Raw genomic sequence first — 27,045 nt, 5'->3', positions numbered from 1 at the left:
AGGGACAGGTTAGGAGGGAGGCTGGAGACATGGGAGGATGTGGAGCCAAGGATGAGAGCTGGCATTGCAGATACTGGGGGGCCCCTCTAACAAGTACGGAGGAGAATATAGTAGGGAAGCTGGGAAGAAGTTACTGTAGTGGCTTTGGGGTGCAGTAGGGCCTGAGCAGGGCATTGTGGGGGGGATGTAGGTGTTTAGGAGGCACCCACAAGTGACATTGTGTGGCCCGGTTATCTCATGCACCTTGCAGTTTTCTGAGCTCCACTCAGACCAGTGAGAAGGCCCAAGGGATTCCCAGTCCCCCTTGGAAGAAGGATATCGAGGATTAGTGGAAGGGTCCCTGCTGGGATTCAGATGACTGACTACTCTCCTTCTCAGGCCTGCCTGGGGCTGTCAGAGCCTGATTGACAGACTTACTCCTTCCATTCCTAAGACATTTTGTGGCCCCAGCAAGCTATATGATGCCGGATGACAGACCTGTATAATTTCAATACTGTGTAATTTCAGGTAGAGGCAAGAAGGTCAACCATTTAAGGACAGCCTGGGCTGTTAGACCCTGTCTTAAAAAAAAACAAAAGAAAACTTTAATCCCAGCACTCAGGAGGCTGAGGCAGGTGGAACTCTGAGATCGAGGCCAGCCTGGTCTACAAGGCAACTTCCAGGACAGCCAAGGCCATACAGGGAAACCCTGTCTCACCCCGCCCCCCAGTCCCTGCCCAAGTCTATAAAGTCTATGAAGTATATATGTGAATACTCACACTGCAAAAGAGCTACATTTATTGTTGAGTCTCTGTCCCCAGGCAGCACTTGCTGGCTGAGGTGTATTCAGGTTCTCCTGATCACAGAAGCTGGTCTTGTGTGTATGCCCCCTGCTCTGCTGGCTCACTCTGTCCCTCAGGGTGTTATGCTGCTTCATCAGAACATCAAGAACTTGACACTGATGGTATTCCACTGTGCCCACCCCAAGGCTTACTCAGGGACACTCAGGTCACCTCTTGGTGAACGCTTTGTTAGGCGGTTGGGGGGGGGGCATGCTGGTAGAATAATAGGAGTTGGTCTTGCGCATAGAGCTACTGGGTCAGGGAAAATCCACCTTAAAATGTCACTGGGTGCCAGCCTGCAGGGACTGTCCCCAGCAGCAGAGGCATAAAAGGACTCGGTTTGTCTCAGCTACCAGAGCAACTCTACTTGGCAGTGCCTGGTGGCAGTGGGCACTGTTGATCAGTTGGCTTTGTCCTAATGGTGGTAGGAATGGACAGAGAGGGGGTCATGACCTGGATGGGGCTCTTAGGACCAGCAGGATTTGGCTTTGGAGTTCTGAACTTCTTGATGGATTGCCCCAAAGAACAAAGAGACATGGCAATCTCGTGGCTGATCATTGACTGAGTAGACTATGTCAGCATGCTGTTCACCAGGTGGTCAGAACCAGTGGGATGGAAGGCAGGCTAGATGGGCTCTACAGCAAGTCACTTGGAGCATCAGCTGCAGAGGGCACACTTGAGGAGGGCAGGCCAGGGAAAAGGCTGAAGGTGTGGAATAGGGCCACGTTCTTCTCCCTCATGTGGCCCATTCACAGGAGTGTGGGCTGTTTCTCCCTGTACGCTGAGCTTCCATGGCTGGCACCCAAGTGCTGAATGTTGAATGGGAAGGGCTTTTTGTTCTGTGGTGCTGCCAGGTCTCAGCTTGGCAGGGGCCCAGCTGCATGTGGTTGGCTGTTAGCCTGCTTTGTGAAGGTACCCCATGATGCTGCCCGGAGACACCAGATGATCCCAGCTTGTAGTGGAGGACTGGAGGGCCCTTTGATTTATTGTTTAATTTTTTTTTATTATATTTTATGTCTATAGGTGTTTTGCCTGTGTGTGTGTGTGTGTGTGTGTGTGTGTGTGTGTGTGTGTGTGTGTACCACTTGTGTGTCTAATGCCCCAGAAGCCAAAAGAGGGTGTAATATCCTCTGGAACTGGAGTTACACATGGTTGTGAGCTGCCATGTAGGTGTTGGGAATTGATTCCTCTGGAAGAGCAGACAATGCTCTTACCCTTTGAGCCAGCCTTCCAGCTCCTGGAGGTCCTTAAAAGCAAGTGCAATTTTGTTTTAAAATCAGACTATGTTGTGGTGGAGTTGGGAGAGCCTTGGAACTTAGGCAGGCCAGGAGTTTTAGTGGCTTTTCAAGTGTGGGCAAATGGACCCTTTAAGCCTTAGTTTTCCCATCTGTGAAATGTGGCCAATGGGCTCTACCCCTTGGATTGAATGAGATCAATGGAAAAGGCATATAGTCAGGTTCTGTTGGCTTTTGTCTCTTTTGTGTTGGTCAGACACTCTTTTAGGAACATGGTGAGGGGCACTGATGTCACTGTGAGAAGCAGAATAAGAACCAAGCAAAGTTGTCCCTTGTTTAGCCTTGGGGGTACCTCTTGCGTTGACCTAGTAGTGTGATGCTTGGTTCTCCTGGATGGTTCATTCATTCAGTGGGTGTTTGTTGAATCCTGCTGTGTGTCAGGTGTCATCCTGGGTCCTAAGAGCAATGACTGTGGACCAAACATGTTGCTTGAAGACCATTTAGAAGGACCCTTGGGTTTATTCAAAATTCTATGTTGAGGCTTTTCTGGAGGAAAAAAAAAGTCAAAGGTCCTGGTCCAGAGGGTACTTAAGACCCAGCTGGCTTCCTGAGTATGGGGTCCCATTAACCCACTGAAAGCTTAGAACATACAAGGATGTTTTCCCAAGCAGCACCCTGGGCAGGAGCTGGCACTACTCATTTACCAAAGGACAAACCGAGGTTCATAGTTTCCATTCCTGCTCAGAGGGTGGCCTGGGACAGGGGCCTGCCTGCAGCTGTAAGGAGATTTGAACCCTGTGTTTGGCCCACAGTTAAAATTGAAGGTTGTCCATTGGTGCTGCAGATAATCAGTCCCCATTTAAAAACATCGTGTGTGTGTGTGTGTGTGTGTGTGTGTGTGTGTGTGTGTGTGTGTGTGTGTAGTCAGAACAACTTGAAAGAGTCCGTCCTTTACTTCCACTGTGCAGGTCACAGGTCAGTTCAGCAGGGTCGGCCATAAGCACCTTTTTATGCCAAGCCATCTTACCACCCAAATCAGTATCCATTTTACAAAAGAGGAAATGGAGGCTTGAGGAACTTAACTTGCCCACAGCCCGGCTGGGTTGATCCTGAGGTCACCTGATAAGGATTCTGCAGCTTCTTGACTGCCCTGCTACCCTAGTCCCCTCCATTGTCTTCCTGACAAATGGGTCCCAAGGCTTATGCACATGCAGTGCCTGGGGCAGGAGCAGCCACTGAGGCATCTCTGTGGAGGTGGGGGTAGGTGTTGATTTTTTATTAATTTATTTATTCACACTCTGTAGTCCAGGCTGGCCTGGAATTCACTGTGTAGCCCAGGCATTCCTCAAACTCAAGGCAGTCCTGCCTCAGCCTCCCAGATGCTGGAATGAAAATGAACATTTTGTATTTTATTTTGTCACCATGCCAGAGACAGAACCCAGGATTTTGCCCGTGCTGGCTTTGCTGCCAAGTGGCCCCCAGCCTCTGACCTCTTGTTCTCTTTTCCCAAAGGCGCAATGTACTCAGCCTGTCTTCCGGAATCGACGAACCAGGCGCTCTGAAATGGGACCTTGCGCTCTGCCTCCTCTTAGTCTGGCTTGTCTGTTTTTTCTGCATATGGAAGGGTGTTCGATCCACAGGCAAGGTGAGTGGACTCCTGTCCCCTGCCTCAGGGACAGCCATACTGTGGCCAGCCTTGTCCTCACAGAGCTCTACCCTAGGAGGAGGGCCCATGTCTGCACACGAGAGTGCTCTGATAGGACAAGCTTAGTGACCTCGTGACTGGTGGGCAGCCAGGTATTCTCCACTGAGCTCGTGTCACTAGCCATTGCCCTGTCCCTGATGTACAGTGTTGGTGTGATGAGCTATGCTCGCTGAGCCACAGGCCAGTCGGCAGTCCTGCTGCTGGCTGTGGCCATCAGCCCACAGTGTGAACCCAAACTTTGCATATCATGCTGGCAGCCACCCGGGGTTTAAAACAGATGTTGAAGCAGGGCTGTCTAGCTACCCTGTGTCACTGTCCTTGTACTGGGGTGCAGAGCCCACTGCTGTACTGAACCTCAGTCTGAAGGGATGCCAACCAGGCCTGGACCACACCGTACTAGGATCACCCCACAGGGCAAACAGAAAGAAGGAACAATGCCGTTGTCTATCTCCTTAGGGACCCTGTGCACGGTGCTCCCTATTTCCCTGCAGTCCTTCCTGGGAGCATGCATGTTGCTTTCCTTGAAACACAGCAAGGGCACTGAAGCTCAGAAGAGATCAGGAAACTTGTCCTAGAACAGTCCCCCACCACCCAAGCCTGTCCCCTCTGCTGTCAAACGGTGAACATGAGCGTTGAGATGATATTAAGTACCTCGGGTCTGCCTACCAACAGACCCACAATCTTGAGTAAGCAGCAATTACCTTCTGCCCACTTCCCAAGCTCCCCTACATGGAAGTGAATCTGTCAGGGGGTGTCCAGGGAGCTTCCGTGCTGAGCATGCTGCAGAGAGCATCGATTGTGTTCGGGGTGCACTGATGTCCTTTGAGACCCTTGTGTGTGGATCCTGTCTTAGAAACAGTGAGGGGATCTACAGTGTTAGGCATCTATGGCCGGCTGGGAAGAGAGATGAGTTACAGGAGAGAAGAGAGGAGTGTGGGGTATCTTCTGTAGGGTGGCCAGCAAAGGTTACTGACATAACTGAGTGATGATGAGAAAGGAGTGGAAGCCACGCCTTTATTCCCAGCACTTGGAAGGCAGACGCAAGCGGATCTCTGTGAGTTAGATGCCAGCCTGATCTACAGAGAGAGTTCCAGGACAGGCTCCAAAGCTACAGAGAAACCCTGACTAAAAAAAAAAAAAAAGAATGGAGAGTTTGAGTATTCTGAGGGGAGTGTTGCCAGCACAGGCAATTGTCAGTGTAAAGGCCCTGCGGTGCGTCTGGCTTGGACATAGGGAGCCCCCAGTCTGATGGAGGAGGCTGATATCTACCAGGCACAGTCAGCAATATTTAGGACACAGCACACCACACAGAGGACAGAGCCAAGGTCAAAGAGAGGGTGCCAGGCTGCAGCTGTGGCTCCTGTGAAAACGCAACTGGCCAGAGCCCCACTCCCCTCAACCTACGCTGAGCTACACCCTGCTCTGTGGTTCCTAGAACAATAGTGGGCCTAATGGGTCAGAGAAGCCAAGACAAACAGCTCTGTGGACTTCCTCCAGCTCAATGCTGAGAGGCCCTTAGAGGTCGTTCGCCTGCCTGCTTACCCATCCAGAGGCCCACCCGCCGCCTGGCTTCAGCTTCCAGCCCTGGCTGCAGACCAGGCTTCCAGCCATGGGGGCTGAGCCCTCTTGGCCAACCCTGCTTCCGTGGCTAACTTAGTCCAGGAGAAAGGAGGGTGATGGATGGAGGCCTGGGCTCCAGAGTTCAGGCGCTTGGAGGGTCTGAAATAGGTCCCAAACTCAGTATCAGTTTCACTGCTTCAACAAGCCAGGTAGCTGGGGTGTTGACATGGCCTCTAAGTGCTGGGTGGTAGCTCATTCAATCCTCCGGAAGTTCTTCAATCCTGTACAATTGAAACTGAGGTTCAGAGAGCTTAACTAACTTTCCCAGTGCTACCCAGCTCATCAGTGGCCAAGCTGGGATTTGAACTCAGTCTCACCCTTGTGCTGGGCTGTAAGTGCAGTGAGGCAGAAGCCAGGCATGTTCCTGCTTGCTCTCATGAGGAGACAGACTGCCATCACTCCCCCAGGAAGGGCCTGGACATGTGCATGGCTGGGCTTGTGGTCACACTCCAGGGCAGACAAGGCCTGTCCTGGGTTTGTACTCACCTCTGCCCCTACAAATGGAATGACTACAAGTCCCTCTCACTGCTCAGCCACAGTTTCCCCTGGTGTGAAAAGATTGATTGAATGACTCTTGCTGCCCAGGCTATCCGTTCCCAAGTAAGGCTAACAGGAGGCTGGAAGCTACCTCCCTTTTGCCACCCACCAACCTCCAGAGGGCTGGGGGTGAGCTGTCCTGTAAGCCTACATTTTCTATGTGGCCTCTGGCCCTGAGCTCAGAGGAGTAATGGAGGCTCAGAAACAGGAGTGGAAAAATACCACGTCCCACAGCAAGGCCTACTGGGCCACCGTCAGGGGCCCATGGTGGCGCCTGGCACCAGCCTCTCCCTGCAAGATCCCAAGGGACAGTCACGGAAAAGTTGAGAGAAGGGCTCCTAGGCTCATCCAAGGAACAGCAAAGCTACAAAAACAAGGGTGGCTTTCTGGAGAAATGGCTGGAGCAGCATGACATGGGTGTCAACAGCAGTAATACTCCTGAAGACACGGGAGCCCTGAAAGTACTTGGCCTAGATCAGATCTCACCACTAACAACCTAATACTATTTGGGGACTCCAGGCAGGTGACACTGGCCAGTGTGGGCCTCATTTTCTTGAAAGGGAAGGTGCAGGTTGTAACGGCCCTGAGCTCATCCAGGTATGCTGAGTATTGAATAAGTTCACAGCACCATGCTGGGCACATAGCAGGCATCATATAAGTGCTTATTAAAGAGGCAAGCCAAGGAGCCCCCTACCCCCATGAATTCAGTGATTTTGGCTGCAATCCACTTGCTTTGAAGCCCTAGCCCTCTGGGGACCTCTAAGGAGCTCCTGTGTGTGGCTATTGTTTACCAGCTTGGGTGTGGCCTTGCAGGGCCTTAGAGAGGGGACCTGGCCAGGGGTGCCTGCCTGCCTATCCACAGGAAGGGAGGGGACAGACTGATTTTCTTTCTTTTACCCTTTCAATGGTTTCCTGACTGGCCTTTGTCCCTGGTGTCCATCTGTCCATCAAGGGAAAAGAAACAAGAGTGGCCAGGGACACCGAGGCCTGGAGGAAGAAAGGCATCCAGGGAGGGGTGTCAGACAGGAGAGGCCCTTCTTCCGCCTTGTAGAATGCCACCACTGTTTGGGTTGTTAAGTATTTCCAGACACTCCCTGTAGACCTTGACAGAGGGTGAGGTCAGAGTTCCCCCTTGAAGCCTCAGCCACAGTTGCCAACTGGGAGGTAGGCAATGAGTGACAACTCCAGCTGACCCTCTGGGTCAAACACCTCCTTGCCCTGTAGCCTCGGTGCTGGGAACCTAAAACTACCTAGTTGAAGGCTCTCATCTAGAGGTGGGGAGACCAAGTCTAGATAGGGACAGTGCTAGGCACTGTGCTTAAGTTCCCCTCTAAGGGGCTTGACTCCCTAGAAAGTTATGGCCTTCTTCAGGTCTTCTACCCCCTGTAAAGGCCAACTGCCCAGCAGTGATGTGACCAACAGCTCATGGGACTAGGCAGAGGGCATTGTTACCAGTCCCTTCTTCACCCCCCGACTCTGGCCTGTTGGGACACAGCGTGACCTCATGGGTCAGTCTCCTGTAAGCTGGGAAAGGGCTGGGCCTTCACCATTCTGGTCATGACCTTAGAGAAGTTCCCACCCACCTCCTCTCAAGTCACCGTCAATCAGGCTGTGTGTCTTGACAACCATTTTCAGTCATCTGATTGTGTTAGGAGAAGACAGCAAGGCCCAGAGAAAGAGAGTACTCACTGTGTCTTCTCTCAGCAAGAGAAGGCCCTGAGCAGGAGCTGAGGAACTTGTCTCACTGTGTAGCCCCAGACAGGCCCTGAACACTCCCGCCTCAGCCTCCTGAGCACTGGGATTACAGATATGTGCTCACACCTGGTTCTGTCTTTTTTATTTTTTTAAAGATTGTACACAGTGTTCTGCCTACATGTATGTCTGCAGGCCATAAGAGGGCACCAGATAAACAGTGGTTAGATGCCACGAAGTAGGTGGCAATGCCTTAACCGTATGCGTGTTGTTAGGCCCAAGGGCCTCTTCCATCCTTGACAAGGGGAGTGCTAACCTTCTCTCCTTTCATACAATACCTGTCTTTTTTTTTAAATGTGTGTGGGTATTTTCCTACATGTGTGTGCCTGGTGCCTGCATTGGCCAGAAGAGAGCGCTGCATCCTTTGGAACCAGAGTTTCAAATAGTCCTGAGCTGCCCAGTGGATGCTGGGAACTGTTCTCAGGTCTCAGCAAAAGCAGCTAGTGCTTTCAACCCCTGAGTCCTCTCTCCAGCCTTCTCTGAGTCTTTATCCCAGTGTCTCACTGACAGTGTAATGGCACCCGGTGTAATGTGCTGAGTGCCATGTGACAGCTACTGGGCTGAGTGGTTGCACAGACACCGGATAGTTGATTCTCAGTTGTGTGTTGTCTGTATTTTTCCTCCTAGTGATCAGTTCTTCAAAGTGGGGAGGATTTGTTTTCCATCTTGCTTGCTTTTTTGAATTCTGAGCTCAGTTGAGCTATGTAAATTAGTCATAGGATTTAACTTTTTTTTTTTTTTCAGCTATAAGCTAGATCCTTATGTCCTATTTAGGAAAGGTGACAGAGGCTCAGAGAGGTTAAGTAACACGCTGAAGGTCACACAGCAGGAAGACCACCATCGTGTCTGCAGAGTCCTTGCTGTTCCCAGTGTGACCCGTTGCCTTGAGAGAAGAGGGTGTCTGCATTTCACTGCAGCAAGGATGCTCACAGGTTCACCTGATTCCCTCTCACCCCTACAGGTTGTCTACTTCACCGCCACTTTCCCGTTTGCCATGCTTCTGGTGCTGCTGGTCCGTGGACTGACCCTGCCGGGTGCTGGCGAAGGCATCAAATTCTACCTGTACCCTGACATCAGCCGCCTTGAGGACCCACAGGTATGGCAGGGTGATGATCAGGGTGCAGGTGACTGTGTATCTCATGGCTCTTTCATGCCCATGTGTAGCTGGGCATTGCTGCCTGGTACTTCTCCACTGGGCTAATGGTGGCTTGTGGCCCTTCCAAGCTCCAGAGCCTGCCTTAGGCATGGCACTGGCTAAGGCCATGCCAGGAGCAGAGACTCAGTATTCAGGAAGGCATCCTCAGATGAGGGAGAGATTTAAGATTGATGGCAGCTCTGAAAGTTAAGGGGGTCATATTGTAAGTCCCTAACCCAGCACATAGCTGAGGGGCATTAGGAATTTGTGAAACCCAGGAGGCTTTTGTGTGACCTTTGAGATCTTTGTCCCAGGATCCCATGCTGTTCAGTTGCCTCCCAGGGGTCAGCATTTCTGGGTCTCTAAGCAGGGCAGGGTTGGTGGCCAGTCTGAACTATGAGCTGGGAAGATAGGCTTGCTGCCTTCCAGAGCTATGGGAGATAATGCCTGGAGAGGTAAACAATGCCTTGTGTTTTAACTCAGGCCCCTGGACTTAGCCATCAAAGCTGCCTTGACCTGGGAGTAGACCATGGTGACCTAGGAGTAGGCAGAGTAAAGACCATTCTTTACTAAGCATGGGAAGCAGTGCTGAAGGGCAGGGCAGGGTGGGCTAGGGGTACATTCTGTAGATACGAAAACCAAGGCTCTTAGACTGGTACTGGTGGTCTAGTCTCCTAACTGATGCACAAAGAGGAGGCCCTGGCTCTGCCTTCTGGGGCTCCTTGCAGCTCATCGACACTGAGGATCCCCATGTAGACCTTGTCATGGTTGGTCAAAAATCCTCACATTGTCAGCCCCTCCCTCCCCCCCCACCCGGTGCTCACTCTAATGCTCTTACCCTTCCTCTCAGGTGTGGATCGACGCCGGAACCCAGATATTCTTTTCCTATGCCATCTGCCTGGGGGCCATGACCTCACTGGGAAGCTACAACAAGTACAAGTATAACTCGTACAGGCAAGTGTTGCGCTGGCGGGCCCGTGAACGTTAGAAATGATGATTAAAGAAAAAGAGAAGTAGGGAGCGTGGCTTCCTTGTGTTGTGATTAACTTACCCCCTGACGTGTGTGTAACTTAGGGACTGTATGCTGCTGGGATGCCTGAACAGTGGTACCAGTTTTGTGTCTGGCTTCGCAATTTTTTCCATCCTGGGCTTCATGGCACAAGAGCAAGGGGTGGACATTGCTGATGTGGCTGAGTCAGGTACGGTGGTGTCGGTGGCAGTGGTGGTGGGCACTGCCACCTAGTGTGTAAGATGAGTACTGCAGGCATGGAGCCAGACCCCAGGGGGATGGAGGGAGCCTGGCTTTTACATAGACATCCCTTCTTCCCGCAAGACGTGCCCCCATACCTGAGTACAAAAGTACATTTAAAGGTTTTCAGTGCATCCTGGCCCACTGAAGGTGGGAGGAACATGGGCGGTTGAGAAGGGAATTGGTGGCTGGTTTAGGTCTTCCAGCCCCTAATCCTTCCGCAGCAACCGCTGGCTGTAGCCATGGAAGTTGCTTTCCAACTGAGACCCAGGTCAGCCACAGCTAGCACACTATCACCAGCGCTGCTGGCATCTTAGCCTTCATTTCTGCGGTTTGCACTCTGCTCCTGGCGAGCCCCACCACCAGGCCAATCCACTCTTCAGTCTATCCTACGTCTGTTTACCAAGCCTCATCCCTATAGTCAATAGGAGAGAGAGGGCAGGAAGGAACACCACCCAGGGACCATGACAGAGACAATTTGGGAGTGAGGATATGAGGACATTGTTGCCCTTAGGTAATGAGGGCCAGTTGGTCCCATGTTGCTACTCAGGACACTTACCGTTCAGAATGGTTGGTCAGTCTCAGGGTCTGCACCGAATGGGTCCTTCCTTAGCAACATGGGACCCAGAGCTCCAGTAAAGATGGTTCTGGAACATGGACTAGAATCCTACCAACTCATCACAGTGTTTAGGAGTCTGGGTATGAGGACTGGGCCTTGGCCTAACCCTGCAACTTAGCCTTGCAGTGGCTGGGGTTCTGGGGCAGAGATCCCCAGGGGCTACCTCCCCACCACCCAGATCTCTTGGAGAATGGTATTGTCTAAACTAACCTAATTGCCCACAGCCCCTCTGGGGTCTTCTGGAGGCTGCCAAGGGCTCTAGACTGGAGTTCCCTTCAAGCCACTGGGATGGGGTGGGATGGGGGCAGTCTGTACATTGTTATTCTAGGGATTTTTGCAGACCAGGGGCAGGTACCCTAAGTCCCTGCCATTCTCTGCCCTTTGGACCTCCTTATGTTTGAAACTCAAGATCATGTTCCAGTTGCCCAGTCCTGAGCCCTGGTATTAGAAGGTCACAGGGTACTTATACACTTTGTGTCTAGATATTCATCTCTCACATGAGACCAAGGGCCCAACTCAGGACCCTTGCATGAGTGGGCTGGGGCAGGCTAGGGCCACAGGCAGTGTATCTGGACACTGAGTCTCCACCCACTGCATGTCTGTCGAGCCCTCTACTATAGCCATTTCCCTTCTCACTGGCTCCTCTGACCTCAGGCACCCCTCATCCTCTGTTGGCTGCTGGGCTCTAACTCAGATACACCCCAGTGTGAACTCACACTGTACACACATATCTATTACACTATGTCCCAGTTGGACACTCGAAAGAACTGTTTGCCCATCCTCAGGGACTCCAAAGCAGGGACTGGTGGCCCAGGAACTTGTACTACAGCCTCCTGTGTTGGAAGTTGTATAGCAAGGAGCCCAGCACTGCTTCTAGCCCCTCTGCAAATGTCGCTCTTTCCACATGTACATGGGAGGAGGTAGCTCAAAACCAGTAACTGGGTGTCACCAAGGGCACGGAGGAAGCTTGTTAGGGGGGAAAGATGAGGCCCGTCAAGGGGACCTTTGTGCACAGTGGGTATTTCCATACCAAGTTCGTGCTCAGTCCCAGTTGTTTCTTCTTCCATCTGCTTCAAAAACCTCGTCACTCCTTCCCCACAGTGATGTCTGAACAGCCAGCAGAACAAGAAGGACAGTGACTCCATAAGATTTTTAGCAAGCCCTATAACAAAGAAAAGCACCTTTTGAAAGAACCCAGGGAAGCCCAGACAGGACACAGCGTGCTATGCTGGCATCAGAATGGCCTAAGCACTCTCGGCTTCTGTTGTTGTCCTAAGCTCACTGTCGCTTTCAAGAAGGGCCCTTAGCCCCTCTCCTGAGGCTGCCTTGAGAAAACCTAAAGCAAAAGACAGAAATAAGTGAACTGAGTCTGTTCAGTGTCTGGTGCAGAGGCGTTGGGGTGGGGGGCACCACATTTTACATCTGTGTTGTAGTTGGCTAGTCCCAATTCCTCATTTTTGGAGTGGACCAGGCAGGGCTAGAGCTTTGGAATTTATGGGGACCAGAGCGCTTCCAGTTCTAACTGGATTCTAAGTGTGTTTCATAATGTCCTGGGTGGGAGGCACGAGCTCCTCTCCCCCCAGTCTTGCTCATTCAAGCAGCTTCTGCCTTGGTAAGCAGCCCCACCTTAAAGAATCTTCTAGAATCTCTTCTACCAACTACTTAGCGGCTGCCCCCCGCCCATCATTGTTTCAGTAAGGTTTCTCAGTCGGCCTTGTAAGACTTGCCCTCCCCTGCCGCAGTTGCGGTTGGCTGTTGATGCTTTATTAAGTGAGTTCTGGTTCCAGTTTTTTTGTTTTTTTGTTTTTTTTTTCAAAATTGGTTTGTTCTTGTGGATTTTTTTTTTTCTTCTTCTTAAGCCATTCACTCAGTTTTGATGGTTGCTTTAAAGTACAGGACGTCTTCCAAGTCTCCTGCAGTCTGGCCTGCATTTCCTCTTGATTGGTTTGTTTTGTTTCTAGTAGTTGATTTCATTTTAGCTTTTTAGTCCACAAGTACTAGCTAGATAATGTGCCCCCACTCCAAGCATCTACTTGGGGGCTTTTACAAGCAGATGTTTGTGTTCAAATGACTCTGTGAGCCACTCTGAGTGGGCGGAGCTCTTGTCCCCCTCTGCCTCTGGGGAGGGAGGGGACAGGGCTTCCTGTTGATAATAATCCATAGCCCTTTTCTGGGCAGTGGTATCCACCTCTGAGAATCAGAACAGAAGGATCCTGGGGCCACCTGACCCTCATGTTTCAGGTAGAGGAAACTGAAGCCTGGAAAAATATAGAGAGGAAATGGTGGGTGAGGACTGAGATGTGGGACCCTGCTACCCCATGCTGCCTCCCTTCAGTGCCAGGCCTGGCCGGTTCTACCTTGCCTTGTGTGAACTTGGGTACCTGTTGGGGGGCAGAGGCCCCACAGGCATGCCCCTGAAAAGCCATTTGCCCAACTGGGCATGCTAATAAATTTTTTTTTCTTTCCATTTAAACAGTGTTTTAGCCATTAACTCAAAGATAGAAACCGTTCTTTGCAAAGGAGGGTGTCACGAATCACATAACCACAGCTTTCCTTCCAGCCAGCGTCAGTGTGCAGCTTTGGTTGTATGAGGGGTGGGTCCTCCTTTTCCTCAGTCTCTGGCCACCTGAGCCCCAGGCTCAGTCCTGCTCCCTGCACCTAGGATCCTGTGTCTATATGGGCTTAGATTCACCTGAGAGGAGACCATGTACTGGGTAGGAGACAGATGCTTGCCTGGGGCCCCTCCCACGCCCCACCAGTCTCTTTCCCTGGCTCCTCCTGCACTTTGGGCTTAGGTGACCCTCTCCTCATCCAGACATGGGTGATCTGTGAGGCCCAGGGTTCTAAGTGACATGGTACTAATTGTGCGTCCTCCTGTGTCCCCCCTCCCCGTTTCTCTCCCTTAGGTCCTGGCTTGGCCTTCATTGCCTACCCAAAAGCTGTGACTATGATGCCGCTGCCCACCTTTTGGTCCATTCTGTTTTTTATTATGCTCCTCTTGCTTGGACTGGACAGCCAGGTATGTGGATGTGAAGCTCTGGTGCTCACCTGGTCAGCCTCACTGTGAGAACCCATTCTTACAGAAGCTGGGAGATGTTCAGACCCTTCCCCGTCAAGCTACCACCTCAGTGATTTCAGCCAGAGAAAGGCCCCAGCCCAGCAGTGGGAAGAGACCCTCCACCCTATTGCTCAAGGCTGTTACCCTAGCAAGGAGATGAGGGTGTCTGGGGTGTGTGGCTCAAGTCAAGCCATAAATGAGAAATAGAAGGCCAGGACCCAGAGGTACAAATGTCAGTGCATGTGTCAATCATTGTCCAGGCCACCACAGTCCCAAGTATGTCTAGAAAAACTGAGTCACATTTGGCATACTGCTCCTGATTGAGGCCAGCCTGTCCCCTGTCCTCTGGCTGCTGTAATGCCTGCCTTATCTGCCTGTTTATTTTGGGTAGAACCAGGACTTCACATGCACTAAGCATGGACTCTGCCCTGAGCCATGCCCCCCCAGCCACTTTCCTGTGCTCTATACCCTACATCCTGCCCCAGCCCCTCTACAGGAGGCAGTTCACTACCAGGGAATGTTGGTGTCAGCCAGCCAGCTGCTGCATCTAGCTTAGGAGAGGCAGCATTGTTGTGTGTGACGATGGCCACATCCATCATCCTCCTTCTGAGCCTCAGTTTCCTCATCCTGCTGATGGGAAGCAGGAGGCTCAGTGCCAGGCATAGAGAATTCAGGTGCCCGAGAGATTCATGGGAGATTGTGTGTCTGTTTCCCTGAAGTAGGTGTCTTTTTGTGGCGGTATTTTTGAGACTCCAGGAGGGAGACTGTGGTATATGCAGGGCAGGAGGTCTCGGGCTCAGGCCAGCTAGAGACACAGGGAAGGCAGGAGAAACTCCTGCGTGGCCTGAGTTTGGGGGGTCCAGCTGCTTCGGGAAACGTCTGTCAAACTGAAATAAGCTGTGGGAATCAGGTCTGGATACTGACTCCTCATCGCCCTTCCCAAGGGCATAGCCTTGGAAGGCACTATCAGGATGGGTCCTGGGGGACTCAGAACCAAGCAGAGGTGAGTGAGTCCAGAGGAGGCAGCTAGCAAGGTCAAGAACACAGTACAAGACTTGGCAGCCAAGGGAGTCAGATTAGCAGAGAAGACAGTGAAAACTTTTCAGAGCCAGAAAAGCAAATCCTTGTGCAGTTGGTGATGGGCAGCTGCTGTTGTAGACAAACAAGATTCTGTTAATCATTCCTGCTCTGAGAGCTTGGCCCTGGGAGCAGACCCCATGCAGTGCCTTTTAGTGGCTTTTAGAACATCTTCCAGTGCTCAGAGGGGAAGAAGAAAACAAAAACACGAGTTAATAAGTGGCTAAGCGTGACATCACCATGGCTCCACGGCTCTAAACAGGCCATGTAGGCTCACAACCTTCCCAGCCAGAGGTGCCACGGGTGTTTTCCCCTGGGGTTGTGGGACTCAGCGCAGGATGTGTGACTCTCAGCTGAGCCACAGGCTAAGCGGACACTCTTGAGGGGCTGTGAAAGCTGGCCTTGGGATGTTCCTCTTTACCCTGCCGTGCAGAGCGGGTCTCCCAAGGCTTGAGGCTTAAGTGACTTGATGGCATCATCCCTCACCCAGGCACAGGTGAGCAAGGAAATAGACCACTGGTCTTCCAGACACTGGTTTACAGAACCTGGAGAATTAGGAGGGCTTTAGAGAAGCCAGCCTTACATGGGGGTGCAGAGAGTCCACTGTGTGAGATGCCACCAAGTGTCATAAGTCAGATGGCCGTTTTTTTCCATGTGCAGCTCATTGGCACTGAGCATGTCTAATGTCAGGCTTTGTCCTGGGAACTTTTCTATCCTCCTGAATTGAGGCTGTTCCCCAAGCTCTGTACCAACAGTTTTCTTTATTCGTAGTGCCAACAGTGGGCTCTAGGGCTTTGCCCATGCTAAACACATGCACTTCCCCAGCCCATTGCACTCAGATTTTTATACATTAGCTCCTGTCCCTGCAGTGTTCTGGCCTGGGTGTCACTGATAACCTTTCTGCAGCAGGAGAAAGCGAGTCTGAGAGGGGCCCATCTTGGCTCTGATTCACAGCCTTCCTTCTTAACTTTTTTTGTAGCTTGGCATCTGGGCTGTCCATTCGCTACAACTCAGTTGTTTTTCAGGTTCAAATCCCCTTTGGGCACATCAGTTAGAGATCATAAAGTCCACCTCTCTCTCTGAGTTTAGGAACCTCTTGGTCATCTTATGCCTGAATCCTGGATGCAGAGTGTCACTCCTTCTGGCACGTGAAGGGGAGGTTTCTTTCTGTGCCCATTCTTGTGTTCTCCCTTACCACCTCCCAAAGGCCTCCATGATTGGATCTTTCTTATAGGAATGCAGGGGGAACTTCTGTCCCCAAACCTTTGTGTCTTTTTATTTCAAGACAGCATTTCACGTAGACCAGGCTAGCCTCAAATTCACTGTGTAGTTAGGTCTGACTTTGAACTGTTCCTCCTGTCTCTACCTCCTGAGTGCTGGAATTATAGGTGTGCCCTACCATGCCTAGTTAATGCAGTGCTGCTGATCAAACGCAGGGCCTTTGCATGCTAGGTGAGCATGCTGCCAAGTGTTTATATGCCCAGCCTTTAGCATCTCAATTTTTCAATGACTCAGTGCAGTCTGGGAGCAGTTCCTCTAATTTAAATACTTCTGTGGCTTCAAACCTCCCAATACTGCCAAGACCTTGTTACAGACTTGTGTATTCATGCCCAAAGACTGATGACAAGGAATGTTGTTGCCAATGTCATTGTTTAGGTGAAGGGTGATGTGTCCAGAGGGTGCAGTTTTATGCTGCTATTAAAAGCAAGGTGGCTCTTTGTATAGGGACATAGAAGTCTCCAAGATAAATCATTAGATACAAAAAGGATGAAAGGTATGTGTGTGTGTGTGTGTGTGTGTGTGTGTGTGTGTGTGTGTGTGTGTGTGTAGATGTTCCAGAATTTTCTTTATGATGTCTGGAACCCATAGATTCCTGGATCATGTGATTTCCAGTGGGTTTAAGTAACCATGTAAGTCAGACTGGAAGTGCCTCTGTGCTGTGAATGGGGAAACTGAGGCCAGGGTTTGCCCAGAGTCTTCCAGCTGGTTAGTACAGAGGCTGACCTGCTTGCTGTTCTGTGGCTGAGTGGCCATGTGAAGGACTAGGCTAGGCTAGGCTAGGCATTTCTTTGCCTTGATGTGTGTGGCACTGGACTTGACCAAGAAGAATGCTGTCATGACCACACACTCACCCTCAAGTGTGTCAGAACCAAGAGCTGGCCCTGGCTTCCTAGAGAAGCAACTGCTCTTGGGTGAGTCTGCAGTGATGAGGGCAGGAATGACCTGAGTAGAGCCATATGTCCTAAGTTTCTTGGACTACAGACCACAGTGGCTACCTGCACAGCCCAGAGTCTGGCTACATGGATTTCCAGGTAGGTCTCGTGAGATGTTGCCCAGGACACAGGACGGAGCTCCTACTCCTATCTTTTGTCAGATGTGCCCAAGCCCTCCTCCTGAGTTCCAGGCCAGTGCTAAGCCTCCTCACGCCCCTTCTCTCTCCTTCTCACCCCTCAGTTTGTTGAAGTCGAAGGACAGATCACATCCTTGGTTGATCTTTACCCGTCCTTCCTAAGGAAGGGTTATCGTCGGGAAGTCTTCATCGCCATCCTGTGTAGCATCAGCTACCTGCTGGGGCTGTCGATGGTGACGGAGGTAGGTGGCTGTTACTCTGGGTAGCATGAGGCATTTCCCTTCCTACATTTGGATTTGATGCCCAGCTTCCTCCTTAAGGGCACAGGGGAGGCAGCTGGGAGGGAGGTACTTAACATACCCCCTTGGGCTAGGCCCCGGAATCTTTAATCTGTCCAGCTCTCAATGACCATGCAGCTTCCTCCACACTCCCTTTTGAGATGCTGTGGTCAAATCAAGGCCCTGGCACTTCACTTGTGTTGCAAGTCGTTTGTGTGGGTGTCTGCTGAGGAGAGAGCATCCGCTATGTCCAGAGGGCAGGGCCCATACTTTACATAGGAGGAAGAGACACTAGGAGAGGAAGGGAACACAGGGGTTGAGGGCTAAAGGTTGCAGTGGCTAGAGAAGGATGAGCCCCAGGATATCAACCAACCTGCCTGATGTCTCTAGAAGGTTGTCACTCATTATCACAAACCCTGTTCAGGCTTGCACCACTTTTCTTTACCAGAAGGAGAAACTTTTAGGGAAGTGCTTGTAGGAACACTCCTCCAAAGTCATACAGTATCCACCTACCAAGTGGTGGGTTCCCTGGACTTGGCCACACTTGGTTTTAAGACCATCTGTGCATGTAGACTTCTGTGACCCTTGGTATTGCTAGGGCATGTTGTGCTCTCCCCTTAACCCTGTGTGTTTTTTCAAACATGAAGTTGATTTGTTATATAGCCCTAACAGGCTTTGAACTCACAGCAATTCACCTGTCTTGGCCTATAGAGTATTTGTTGTAAGTGCTATGAGCCACCACACTTGGCCCTGAATATCATCTTCCTCCTGCTCTTTAGAATTAAAAAAAGAAAAAATGTGCTGATTTGTCCCTTTATATGTGAAGGGAATTGGAGACGATATAGCAAACCAACTTTATCTTTGATTTTCTTCCTTCACAGGGTGGCATGTATGTGTTTCAACTCTTTGACTACTATGCAGCTAGTGGTGTATGCCTTTTGTGGGTTGCATTCTTTGAATGTTTTGTTATTGCCTGGATATATGGTGAGTATACATGTTTACACATCTTTTTTCAAGCTGTTCATTTGGTCAGACCTTAATGGAAAAACTTCCCTTGCCTGCAATGTTCACTCTGAGATGCCCCTTGAGCATATCACAGATAATCCTACTGAAAGCCCAAGGTGTGAACATATGTTGCTATAAATATAGCACTGTCACACCAGAGCCTATGGTGACCTACTCTCTGACCTATAAATGGTCCATGTTGACCTCTTAGAGAACTGAGGTTAGCCCCACTGAGTTGTGGGCTCTGTCTAAAACTTCCAGCAGAATGCAGATGCCCAGCTGCATTTGCGTGTCAAGCTACCTTAGACACATGTGACCATGCTTGGTGTGGAAACACAGGACTGGTGGTTAGAGGCTCCCTGGTGACCCCTGCTGCACTGCACTCCAGGGGGAGCTATTCTGGCTTTGATCACCGTGTCACCGTGTCACCACTGTTGTCTTTCGTAGGTGGTGATAACTTATATGACGGTATTGAGGACATGATTGGCTATCGGCCTGGGCCCTGGATGAAGTACAGCTGGGCTGTCATCACTCCAGTTCTCTGTGCTGTAAGTCTCACTCAGCCTGACAGTCTTACCTTGTGAGCCTGCCTTCTGATTAGCATTTCCTGGGTGTGGGCTGTGACCAAGCTAGCTTCAGCTATAACTGGGAGAATGGGGGCAGGTTGAGTAGGGTTTTATAGGACCAATAGGAGTTTGTGAAAAAGAGGAAACGGGAAGGGCAGTTTCAGGGACAGTAGGCCAGGCCACCTTGGAGCTGGCCTTGATGCTTGCATGGGTACCTTCAGCAGGGTCCTTCCTTAAGACTCTGCTGTGAGCACCATTGAGCTTTCACAGCAGGGCCTGGCCAGTGCCCTAGAGATCTGGGTGTGTGTGAGTCCCACCTACACTGCTCTCTTGAACCTTGAGTTCATATGTCCTTCACTTTAGAACCAGTGCTTAGGGATTAGTGGGTCCCCTTTCCTGTGACCTCTACTCCCAGGCCAGACCAAGTAGATATGCTAACTCACTTCCTTATCTGGGCCTCAGTTTCCCCACTTCTGTGACAAGGACATCCTGATGTGGGACTTCAGTGGCAGGTGACAATTTAGAATCTGATGAGTGTGATTGTGGCTCTTGATAGACCTCTCCCAACAACGTCAGGAGGTCACCACCGGAGGCCCAGCCCACGCAGAGATGCGGTCAACTGGGCTCAGGCCAGCACGCCCATTCTCCTTCACACCAGGCTGTGCTTAGGGTTCCTCTCACACTGAGCCCGGCTTCCTTCTCTCTCCTCTCTGGAGAGTCGCCTGGGCCAGAGGCTGGCTGCACTCTGAGGCAGAATGAGGCTCCCTGCTGAACAGGCTAGGTAGAGCCCAGAGCCACCACCTGTGGGGTTCATGCCACCTAAGCTGAGGCTTTCTAGGCTGAAAGCATCAGAGAGAGGCAGTCCCCCAAGAGGCCCCCTCAAAGGCAAAGGTGGACTCTGTGCAGCTTTAGGGTTCATGGTTCACCCTACCTACTCTTCAGGGCCAAGTCCGGAAGAGACTTGGCCCTGAACCCTGCCCTGGAACCAGACCTGGTGACCAGTGTGCAGAGAGGCCATGGCACTGAGGGTGCTGGCTATCTGGCTCTCAGCCATGCCTTAGACATTTATTGAGCACTTGCTGTGTACACCTAGAACTGCAACTGGCCTTAAAGAAAAGAGAGATGCTCTAGAGTATTGGGTGTCAACCCTCCTAATGCTGTGACCTGTAGGGAGACACCATAGCCACACCTCCTAAAGGCCGGCTACAGGTGTGCTTGACCACGCCTATCAGGGCGTGGTTGAGGGGTGCAGGATGACACGCGTGAGGAGTTCTTAAGGGGGCAGACACGTGGGAGCCCTCCCTTCTTTTCTGGCCTCGCTCTTGTCTGGCTGCCTTGCTGCCCCTGGTGCGCTCTGGCTTGCGTTTGGGCTGGCATTTATCTGAATAAAGAAACCTTAGCCTTACGGACTGCGGATCGATCTCGTCAGCGACCCTTTAATACAGTCAGTTCCTCATGCTTCGGGGACCCCAGCCATAAAATTATTTTCACTGCTACTTCTGTTAGGAGTTGTACCGTAAATAATACCTGTGTTTTCCAATGTGAAAGGATCAGTTGGCACCCCTCTCCCCAAAGGGGCTGCGATCCACAGGTTGAGAACCACTGCTCTAGAGGGAGGGAAACGGCTGAACTTTGGGTATCAGAGCCACGTGACTTCTGGAAGGAAGAAGCCTAGGCAAGCAACGCCAGTACACTGGAAGGGTGAAAAGATGAAAGAAAGGGGACAGGCAGGGGGAACAGCCTGTGTGAAGGCCCCGAGCACATGTTGAAGAGCTAGAAAGAGTCCTGAGAGGTGAGGGCGGATGACAAAGGAGGAGGTCATAGCTATGGGCTGACATGGTTGGTATTCCAAAGGACCTGGGGAGCCATAGAAGGATACTGAGCAGGTGATTTGCTCTGGAGCGACCTATACGGCACAATACCATCCTGTTTCTGTAGTAAGGATAAAGGAGAGGCCCTGCCCCAGATAATGCCCTCCCTGCTCTCAAATGCCTAGAGATCCTCTGATTGCCCCATCTCTCCACAGGGATGTTTCATCTTCTCTCTTGTCAAGTATGTACCCCTGACCTACAACAAAGTCTACGTGTATCCTGATTGGGCAATTGGGCTGGGCTGGGGCCTGGCCCTATCCTCCATGGTGTGTATCCCCTTGGTCATTGCCATCCTCCTCTGCCGGACGGAGGGACCGTTCCGCGTGGTGAGTATGAGACATGGGCGATGGGGGGTGGAAGACAGCCAGTGCCAGTTTCTGTGTGACCCCCTCTCTCCAAGTCCCAGGCCTTCTCTCACTGCACAAGAAGCAGGAGTGTGCTGTGGGTGAACAGGCACAGGCGCCATTCACAGGGGGAAGGCTTTGTGATGACATTTAAAGTGGACTATGGGCTTGAGGAAGTGTCCAACATAGTATGAGGTAGAATATGGTCCTGGTGTTCGATACAAAGGGTTAATGGCCAGGCTAGAAAGGGGACAGTGGCCTCCCGTGCCAAGCTAAAGGGTGTGGGATCTCTGTTCTGAGTCAGGACAGGAGATGGGCTCTGGAGAGGAAACCCAGCACCACCCCCACCATGCTACCCTTTGTGCTAGGGTGTGCTGCCCCTCTGCCCTAGAGGCTGCTCCCAGCCTCTAGGACTGCCTGTCTCCTCCCTCCCTTCCCCCAGCCTCCTCAGGAATTCTTCCCACAATGCGGGAGCCTCCAGGCCTGGCAGTCCCCTGCTCTTTCCACGAAATCCCTTTCTTAGAATCTACTTTAACCTTTGTGCCTGGGCCGGCTCCAAGGCCCCAGTTTTATTCTGGGCTGTTTTTATTCTCTTACAAAAAGAATCTGGAGCCAGGATGTCCTGGGGCTCTGCCTCCCCCCTGAGCTGGCCCAGGCTTCCTCCCTTGGAGGGGGCTGTATTGGCTGGGAGAGAAAAGGAGAGACAGGGAAGGAGCCAGGGGGTACATGCTGGTCTGAGGGCCAAGGCTCTCCTGGAGTGTAGAGGATTGGGGCTAGGACCCCAACTCCCACAGTTCCCACACCATTAATCCAGAGTATAAATCTCTCTCTGTTGTTTGTGCCGAAACACTGGATCCCAGGACAGACAGGCAGCTGCTTCTGCTTTGAGCCCTCCAGGTGGCCCCTGGTGCCCTGAGCCAACCTGGGTTACCATCCTAGAAGGTTGGACATGGCAGGGGTTTCTAGACCTCTGTTCATGTTAGGCAGATTCTGTAGCAGTAACTAAAGCTAGGGCAGGGTCTTTTGAAACCCCAACTCTTTTTTGAGACAGTGTCTGAATCTATAGGCTGAGCTGGCCTGGAACTCACCCACTTATATAGCCCAAGTTGGCTCAAACACTCAACACTCCTGCCCCAGCCTCCCTAGTGGGGGCAGGGGGGTGGTTATGGGTAGAAGACCCACTGCTTGACTCAAGGCCTGATTTTCAGAGGCTAGTCTGGCCCATATACAGACAGGTTCATTCGGAGTATGCTGCTGGGGGGAGGGAGGAGACATCTCCCCACAGCTGGATTGAGTCAAAGCCTCTCTAGCAGTGCAAGATGTCCAGGTGGCCTTCCAGCTGAGAGGTAGCTAGTGGCACACCTGGATCTCTAACCCTACCAGGGTTCCAGAGCAAGCTGAGCTTCCCATATGGACAGCCCCAGCGGCTGGTGGCTGCCAGTCACCCTTCCCCACTTTGCACTTGGAACCCAATGTTCCAATGCAGGCGAGGCAGGGTTGAAGTTGGGCAGGCAGGCTAGGTCTATGGGGAGGGTTGCAGGTCTGTTGACCTGCATAGAGCAACTCAGGTGTTAGTAGGAACCACACAGCTGGGGTTACCAGGTCTTGTGGGCTTTTCCAAGAGAATGCGGATTCTCAAGTGCAGTAATGTCTTTTTAAATAAGCTGCTTCGCCCCAGCCCCTTGGCAGAGCCAGGGAACACTCAAGGCCACACATGCAGGCTTTAAGCAGCTTTTCCAGATGTAATATGCCACAGTTGAATGTAAATACCTATGAGGGCCTTTTGTTCCCTTCTTGGTTTTCTTTCTTTTTTTTTTTTTTTTTTCCCTTGCTGGCCCATTTCAGTCTGAGCAGGCACTTGGCAGGAAGTGGGCAGGAGGCGAGAAGCGTGAGCCAAGTTCCATTCCTAGCTCTGCTGGTGACTTCCTGGAGTCCCTGGAGAGGGCTCGTCCCTCACCAGTTCCATGGTCATCTGGAACACTGGGAAGTCTGGGCTCCATGCCTAGAGGGTCTGAGGATTCTCCCACTGTCTCGTATCTGAAAGGGCAGTACCCTCTGTGCAGTGAGCTCCCAACCCTGCAGGAGAAGAGGCTGCCTGTGACGAACTACCTCATGAAGGCAGGAAACACAGGCCAAGAAGTACAAATTTCGCCTTGGAGAAGGTGGGGGGTCTTAGGTTAGTTACCCAACCTGCAGACTTACCTTAGAAGCGGGGAGTTGGAGCAACCAGAGTGAATAAACCACAGGAAAGACAGGACTTAGCTCCCCAGGGAAAAATTCCTGCGTGTTGAGGCTATGCGTGCTCTGTCTTAAGCACACCTACAGGGGTTGGCTGTGGAAACCACTGTAGGACATCGGTTCTCCATTTCTAGAAAAATCACCAAAAGGCCCAGAATGGGTGGCAGTTGGCCAGATGCCACATAGCAAGCATACCTGAATACCGTGTGGGGGAGGAGCCCTTTTGGTCCCCTCTTGACCCCTCCTCATTTTTTACTACAGAGAATCCAATACCTGATAACCCCCAGGGAGCCCAACCGCTGGGCTGTGGAGCGTGAGGGGGCCACACCCTTCCACTCCCGCACAAGCCTCGTCATGAACGGCGCACTCATGAAACCCAGTCACGTCATCGTGGAGACCATGATGTAAGGTCCTGGCCATGCAACAGGCGCCGCTTTCCTGCTGTTTACTAACATTAGATTCTCATAGGACCAGGTTTACAGAGCTTTATATTTGTACTAGGATTTTTTTTAATTGTCACAGAAAATGTTACTCTATATGTATGTGTGTATCATGTGTGTGTCTGTATATGTGTATTTTGTTTTGATTTGGGGGATATTTTGTACAAAAAGAACCCACGGGCCTACGTCCTGGGGACAGGATGGACTTTCTTATTGATTTTGATGTATTTTATGGGAACTTGGTAAACTTTTCTTTGTATTTTTTTTTAACATATAACTATATATACTTACAGTCTGTCATACACTTTCCACTTGAATTGGTCTCGCCAGCAATGGATCTCGTTTTCAAAAGCAATTCTTCGGTGCTTATATAGCTGGCAGAAAGTTCTGCCCAAAAACAAACAAAAAGAGAAAGAGATAAAAAAAAAATACTAACTGCTGGGTGGAATTTTCCTATGATGGTGGATATATCTTCAAGAAGGTCTAGTCCCTTCTGGGCTGGTTCAGGAGGAAGAACACAGCTGAGGAGAGGGAGCCCCCCCACTAGCTGAACAGACCTGAGGAGCAGGAGAGAACAGGGCCGTGGGGAGAACCCTCACTCTTTCTCAGCCAACAAGAAAGATGCCAAAATAATAATCCCACCCTTAACATGAAGGGTTGATTCTAAGAGCAGCCGAAGCTATTGTACCAGGGCCAAAACTCCTCCCTTTTATTTTGAAGTAGAGGGTGGGGAGTCAGTGGGCTTGTCTGAACCACCACCAGTCTTAGAGGCAGGAATGGGAAGTCTAAAAGGCAGGTGAAAATGGGGCTGGGGGCTGGGGGCTGGGAGCCTCAGCTGGCTTAGGCAGAAGCCTCGGCCTTCCTTGAGCATTCAATAACATCACCTGAGGCCAGTCCACATGAGCTGCCTGGGCTTTGGGGTCAGAATCACACACAAAAAGGGGCTGTTGTATTTGAATGGAGTCATAGCCAGTGGGGATCTGGGCATTCCCCAAGGGGAATGCATTTTGCTGAGGGTTAGGAGGGAAGCCAGTGGACCAAAGGATATTAGCAGCTTAGGAGGTTGAGTGTCCCCCAGACTGGCAAGGGTACCCCAGGAGGGCACTTTCCTTCCTTGCCTCTTGACAAACTCTTGTTAAAGATGGCCATCTGAGAGCCATCCAGCTCCCAGCACAAAGTGCTCAGAGTGGCTGTAGAGAAAGGATTTAAGCTCAAGTGCAGAGCCAACTTGGTAGTAGGTTGAGGTTGTCTCCACAGAGACCAGTGCCCCAGAGCTGGCTGACCCCAGGCAGGGCTGTTTCCTTCTGAACCAGTAGAGGGCGCTACACCTTCACCCCAGCCTCCACTGGGCCCAACTGTGCCATCCTGAACCTCTTTTTGGCAAATGTACACATTTTTCTGTCTCCAAAGCAATGTACTCTGCCAAGTGACCCTTTAGTCCTCTTCCAGTGGTTGTTGAGTCAGCCACCCGTAATTCTACCGTGTTCCTATTGTCCTGTGTATTTCTGGTTGCTCTTGTGTTATTGTGACTATTGGAGTTTTTCTTCCCTGATTTTACCAATTTGTAATGTGCCCTGTTTTTTCTTTTGTTTTACGGAACCTTAAAAGTAACCACTGTGGGTGATTGAAGACAGGTGAAGTGTAAGGGAGAGGGGGTTCATCCAGCTGCGGCAGCATCTATGGTCGTGCCTGTCTACCCTTCCCCTCCACCAGGCATGCTACTCTGGCGAGCCATCAGTATTTTGGGTTGGCAGACAAATGGCACCATTCTGGAAATGGCCTGAGAAAGGCCTTTTTATCATTCCCAGATCAAATTCTAGACCAAAGACGCAGTGGGCCAAGTCCCCAGGCCCTGCCTAGATGGAAGGCCAGCCGCCTCCAGAGCCCATTCCCAAAAGTGTCCCTGCACTTGTCTTCAATGCCTACCACTCTCACCCAGCCCCTAGCCCTAATGGCCCTGATGGCCCTTGTTGTGATGCTTGTGTTTCTATGTCTGCATGTAAGTAACATTTTGAAGTAGAGCTCGTGACTCTGGTCCACCTGCCTCTTGGAGAGAGGGCTAAGCTGTCCACCAACCAGCCCTTGCCTGGAACAGGTCAGGCTGTGCCCTGCCTGTTAGATGTGGGCAGGAAGCAAGGTACAATGTCAAATTTAGATGAGGACCAGGGTGGGCCCGGGAGGACTCTCCTGGGAGATGTTATTTGGACCCAAGAGGTTATGTTAGTCCCCAAGTGGAGGATCCCTGCTAAGCACTGTGGACAGTCCCAGAGGTCCCCCAATCTCAGGCACTTTTGTAAACAGGAAAACTGAGGCCTGGAGTAGGAGAGACTTGCATTGGGAACTGAGTGGACTGGATAATTGAGTCATTTGTTGCTCCAGGCTCTCAATGGTATGGGCAGAAGGAAAGCAGGACCTGGGCATTGTCAAGTAAACTGTCAGGCCTTTCCTGACAACCAAAGGCCAGACTGATAAGGGCCCCCTGCCCTTATCATGGAGCAGAGAGAGCCACCCACTTCTGCCCATCCTCAGTCTCCTGCTCACCCCAGCCCCATATTACCCTTCTCCCCCCACCCCAAGCCTTTAGGAGTTAGGAATTGATTCCCCCCACCCCACTGGCACCACAGGAAACTGAGGGCCAAAGACACACTAGTGAAGAGCCTTAGACAGGCTGTAATGGCAGGCCTTTGGTCTCCATGCAGCCCAAGGCTATGCAGGAAGTAGCCTAAAGAGATTTCTTTTCCTCCTGGGAAAATGATGGGGAAGGTTCCCTCTATGCTTCTGGCCCCAGTCCTCATCTCCCTAACACCCTGGAAGACCATGCAGACCATGGCAAAGCATGGGAAGAAAGCAGCATGTTTCCCCTCTGCACAGGAAGGGGCTTTCTGTATCCCAGGGTGTCACTACCATGGCATTCCAGCCCTGCTCCTCTGGATGGACGGGGCAATGCTCTAGGCAACCAGTCTAAATGGGCACCAGTCCTGTTCCTCTCTCCAAGACGCAGACACAAGCCAGGAAGGCCCCTTAGAGAAGGCCCTCACAGTCCCACGCAATCCCGAGACCCCTGTCCTTATGGACACTGTAAATACCTCTGTGTGCACACCCCTCCTTCATCAAGTCTAAAACCATACACACACACAAAAAAAAA

At 51.4% G+C, this 27,045-nt stretch overlaps 1 protein-coding gene and 1 non-coding gene across 3 annotated transcripts in view; one reads left to right on the top strand and one right to left on the bottom strand.

The window, feature by feature from the left end:
* Positions 1–27,045, top strand: part of Slc6a6 (solute carrier family 6 member 6) — a 71,808-nt gene extending 44,763 nt beyond the window's left edge. For both annotated transcript variants that reach the window (XM_027428886.2, XM_027428887.2), the window contains 10 exons: positions 3,569–3,701; positions 8,632–8,766; positions 9,656–9,759; positions 9,880–10,004; positions 13,580–13,692; positions 17,263–17,400; positions 18,318–18,420; positions 18,889–18,989; positions 21,034–21,204; positions 23,722–27,045. In XM_027428886.2, the coding sequence (XP_027284687.1) occupies positions 3,569–3,701; positions 8,632–8,766; positions 9,656–9,759; positions 9,880–10,004; positions 13,580–13,692; positions 17,263–17,400; positions 18,318–18,420; positions 18,889–18,989; positions 21,034–21,204; positions 23,722–23,868 (1,270 nt within the window). In that variant the 3' untranslated portion in view covers positions 23,869–27,045. The remainder of the gene's footprint in view (positions 1–3,568; positions 3,702–8,631; positions 8,767–9,655; positions 9,760–9,879; positions 10,005–13,579; positions 13,693–17,262; positions 17,401–18,317; positions 18,421–18,888; positions 18,990–21,033; positions 21,205–23,721) is intronic.
* LOC113834240 lies at positions 7,823–7,948 on the bottom strand. Its single transcript, XR_003487601.1, has one exon. It is a non-coding gene; the product is annotated as a U6atac minor spliceosomal RNA (small nuclear RNA).

Source organism: Cricetulus griseus, chromosome 8 (assembly GCF_003668045.3).
Source record: "Cricetulus griseus strain 17A/GY chromosome 8, alternate assembly CriGri-PICRH-1.0, whole genome shotgun sequence".
NCBI classification, from domain to species: Eukaryota; Metazoa; Chordata; class Mammalia; order Rodentia; family Cricetidae; genus Cricetulus; species Cricetulus griseus.
This window is presented reverse-complemented; position numbering and strand designations above follow the sequence as displayed.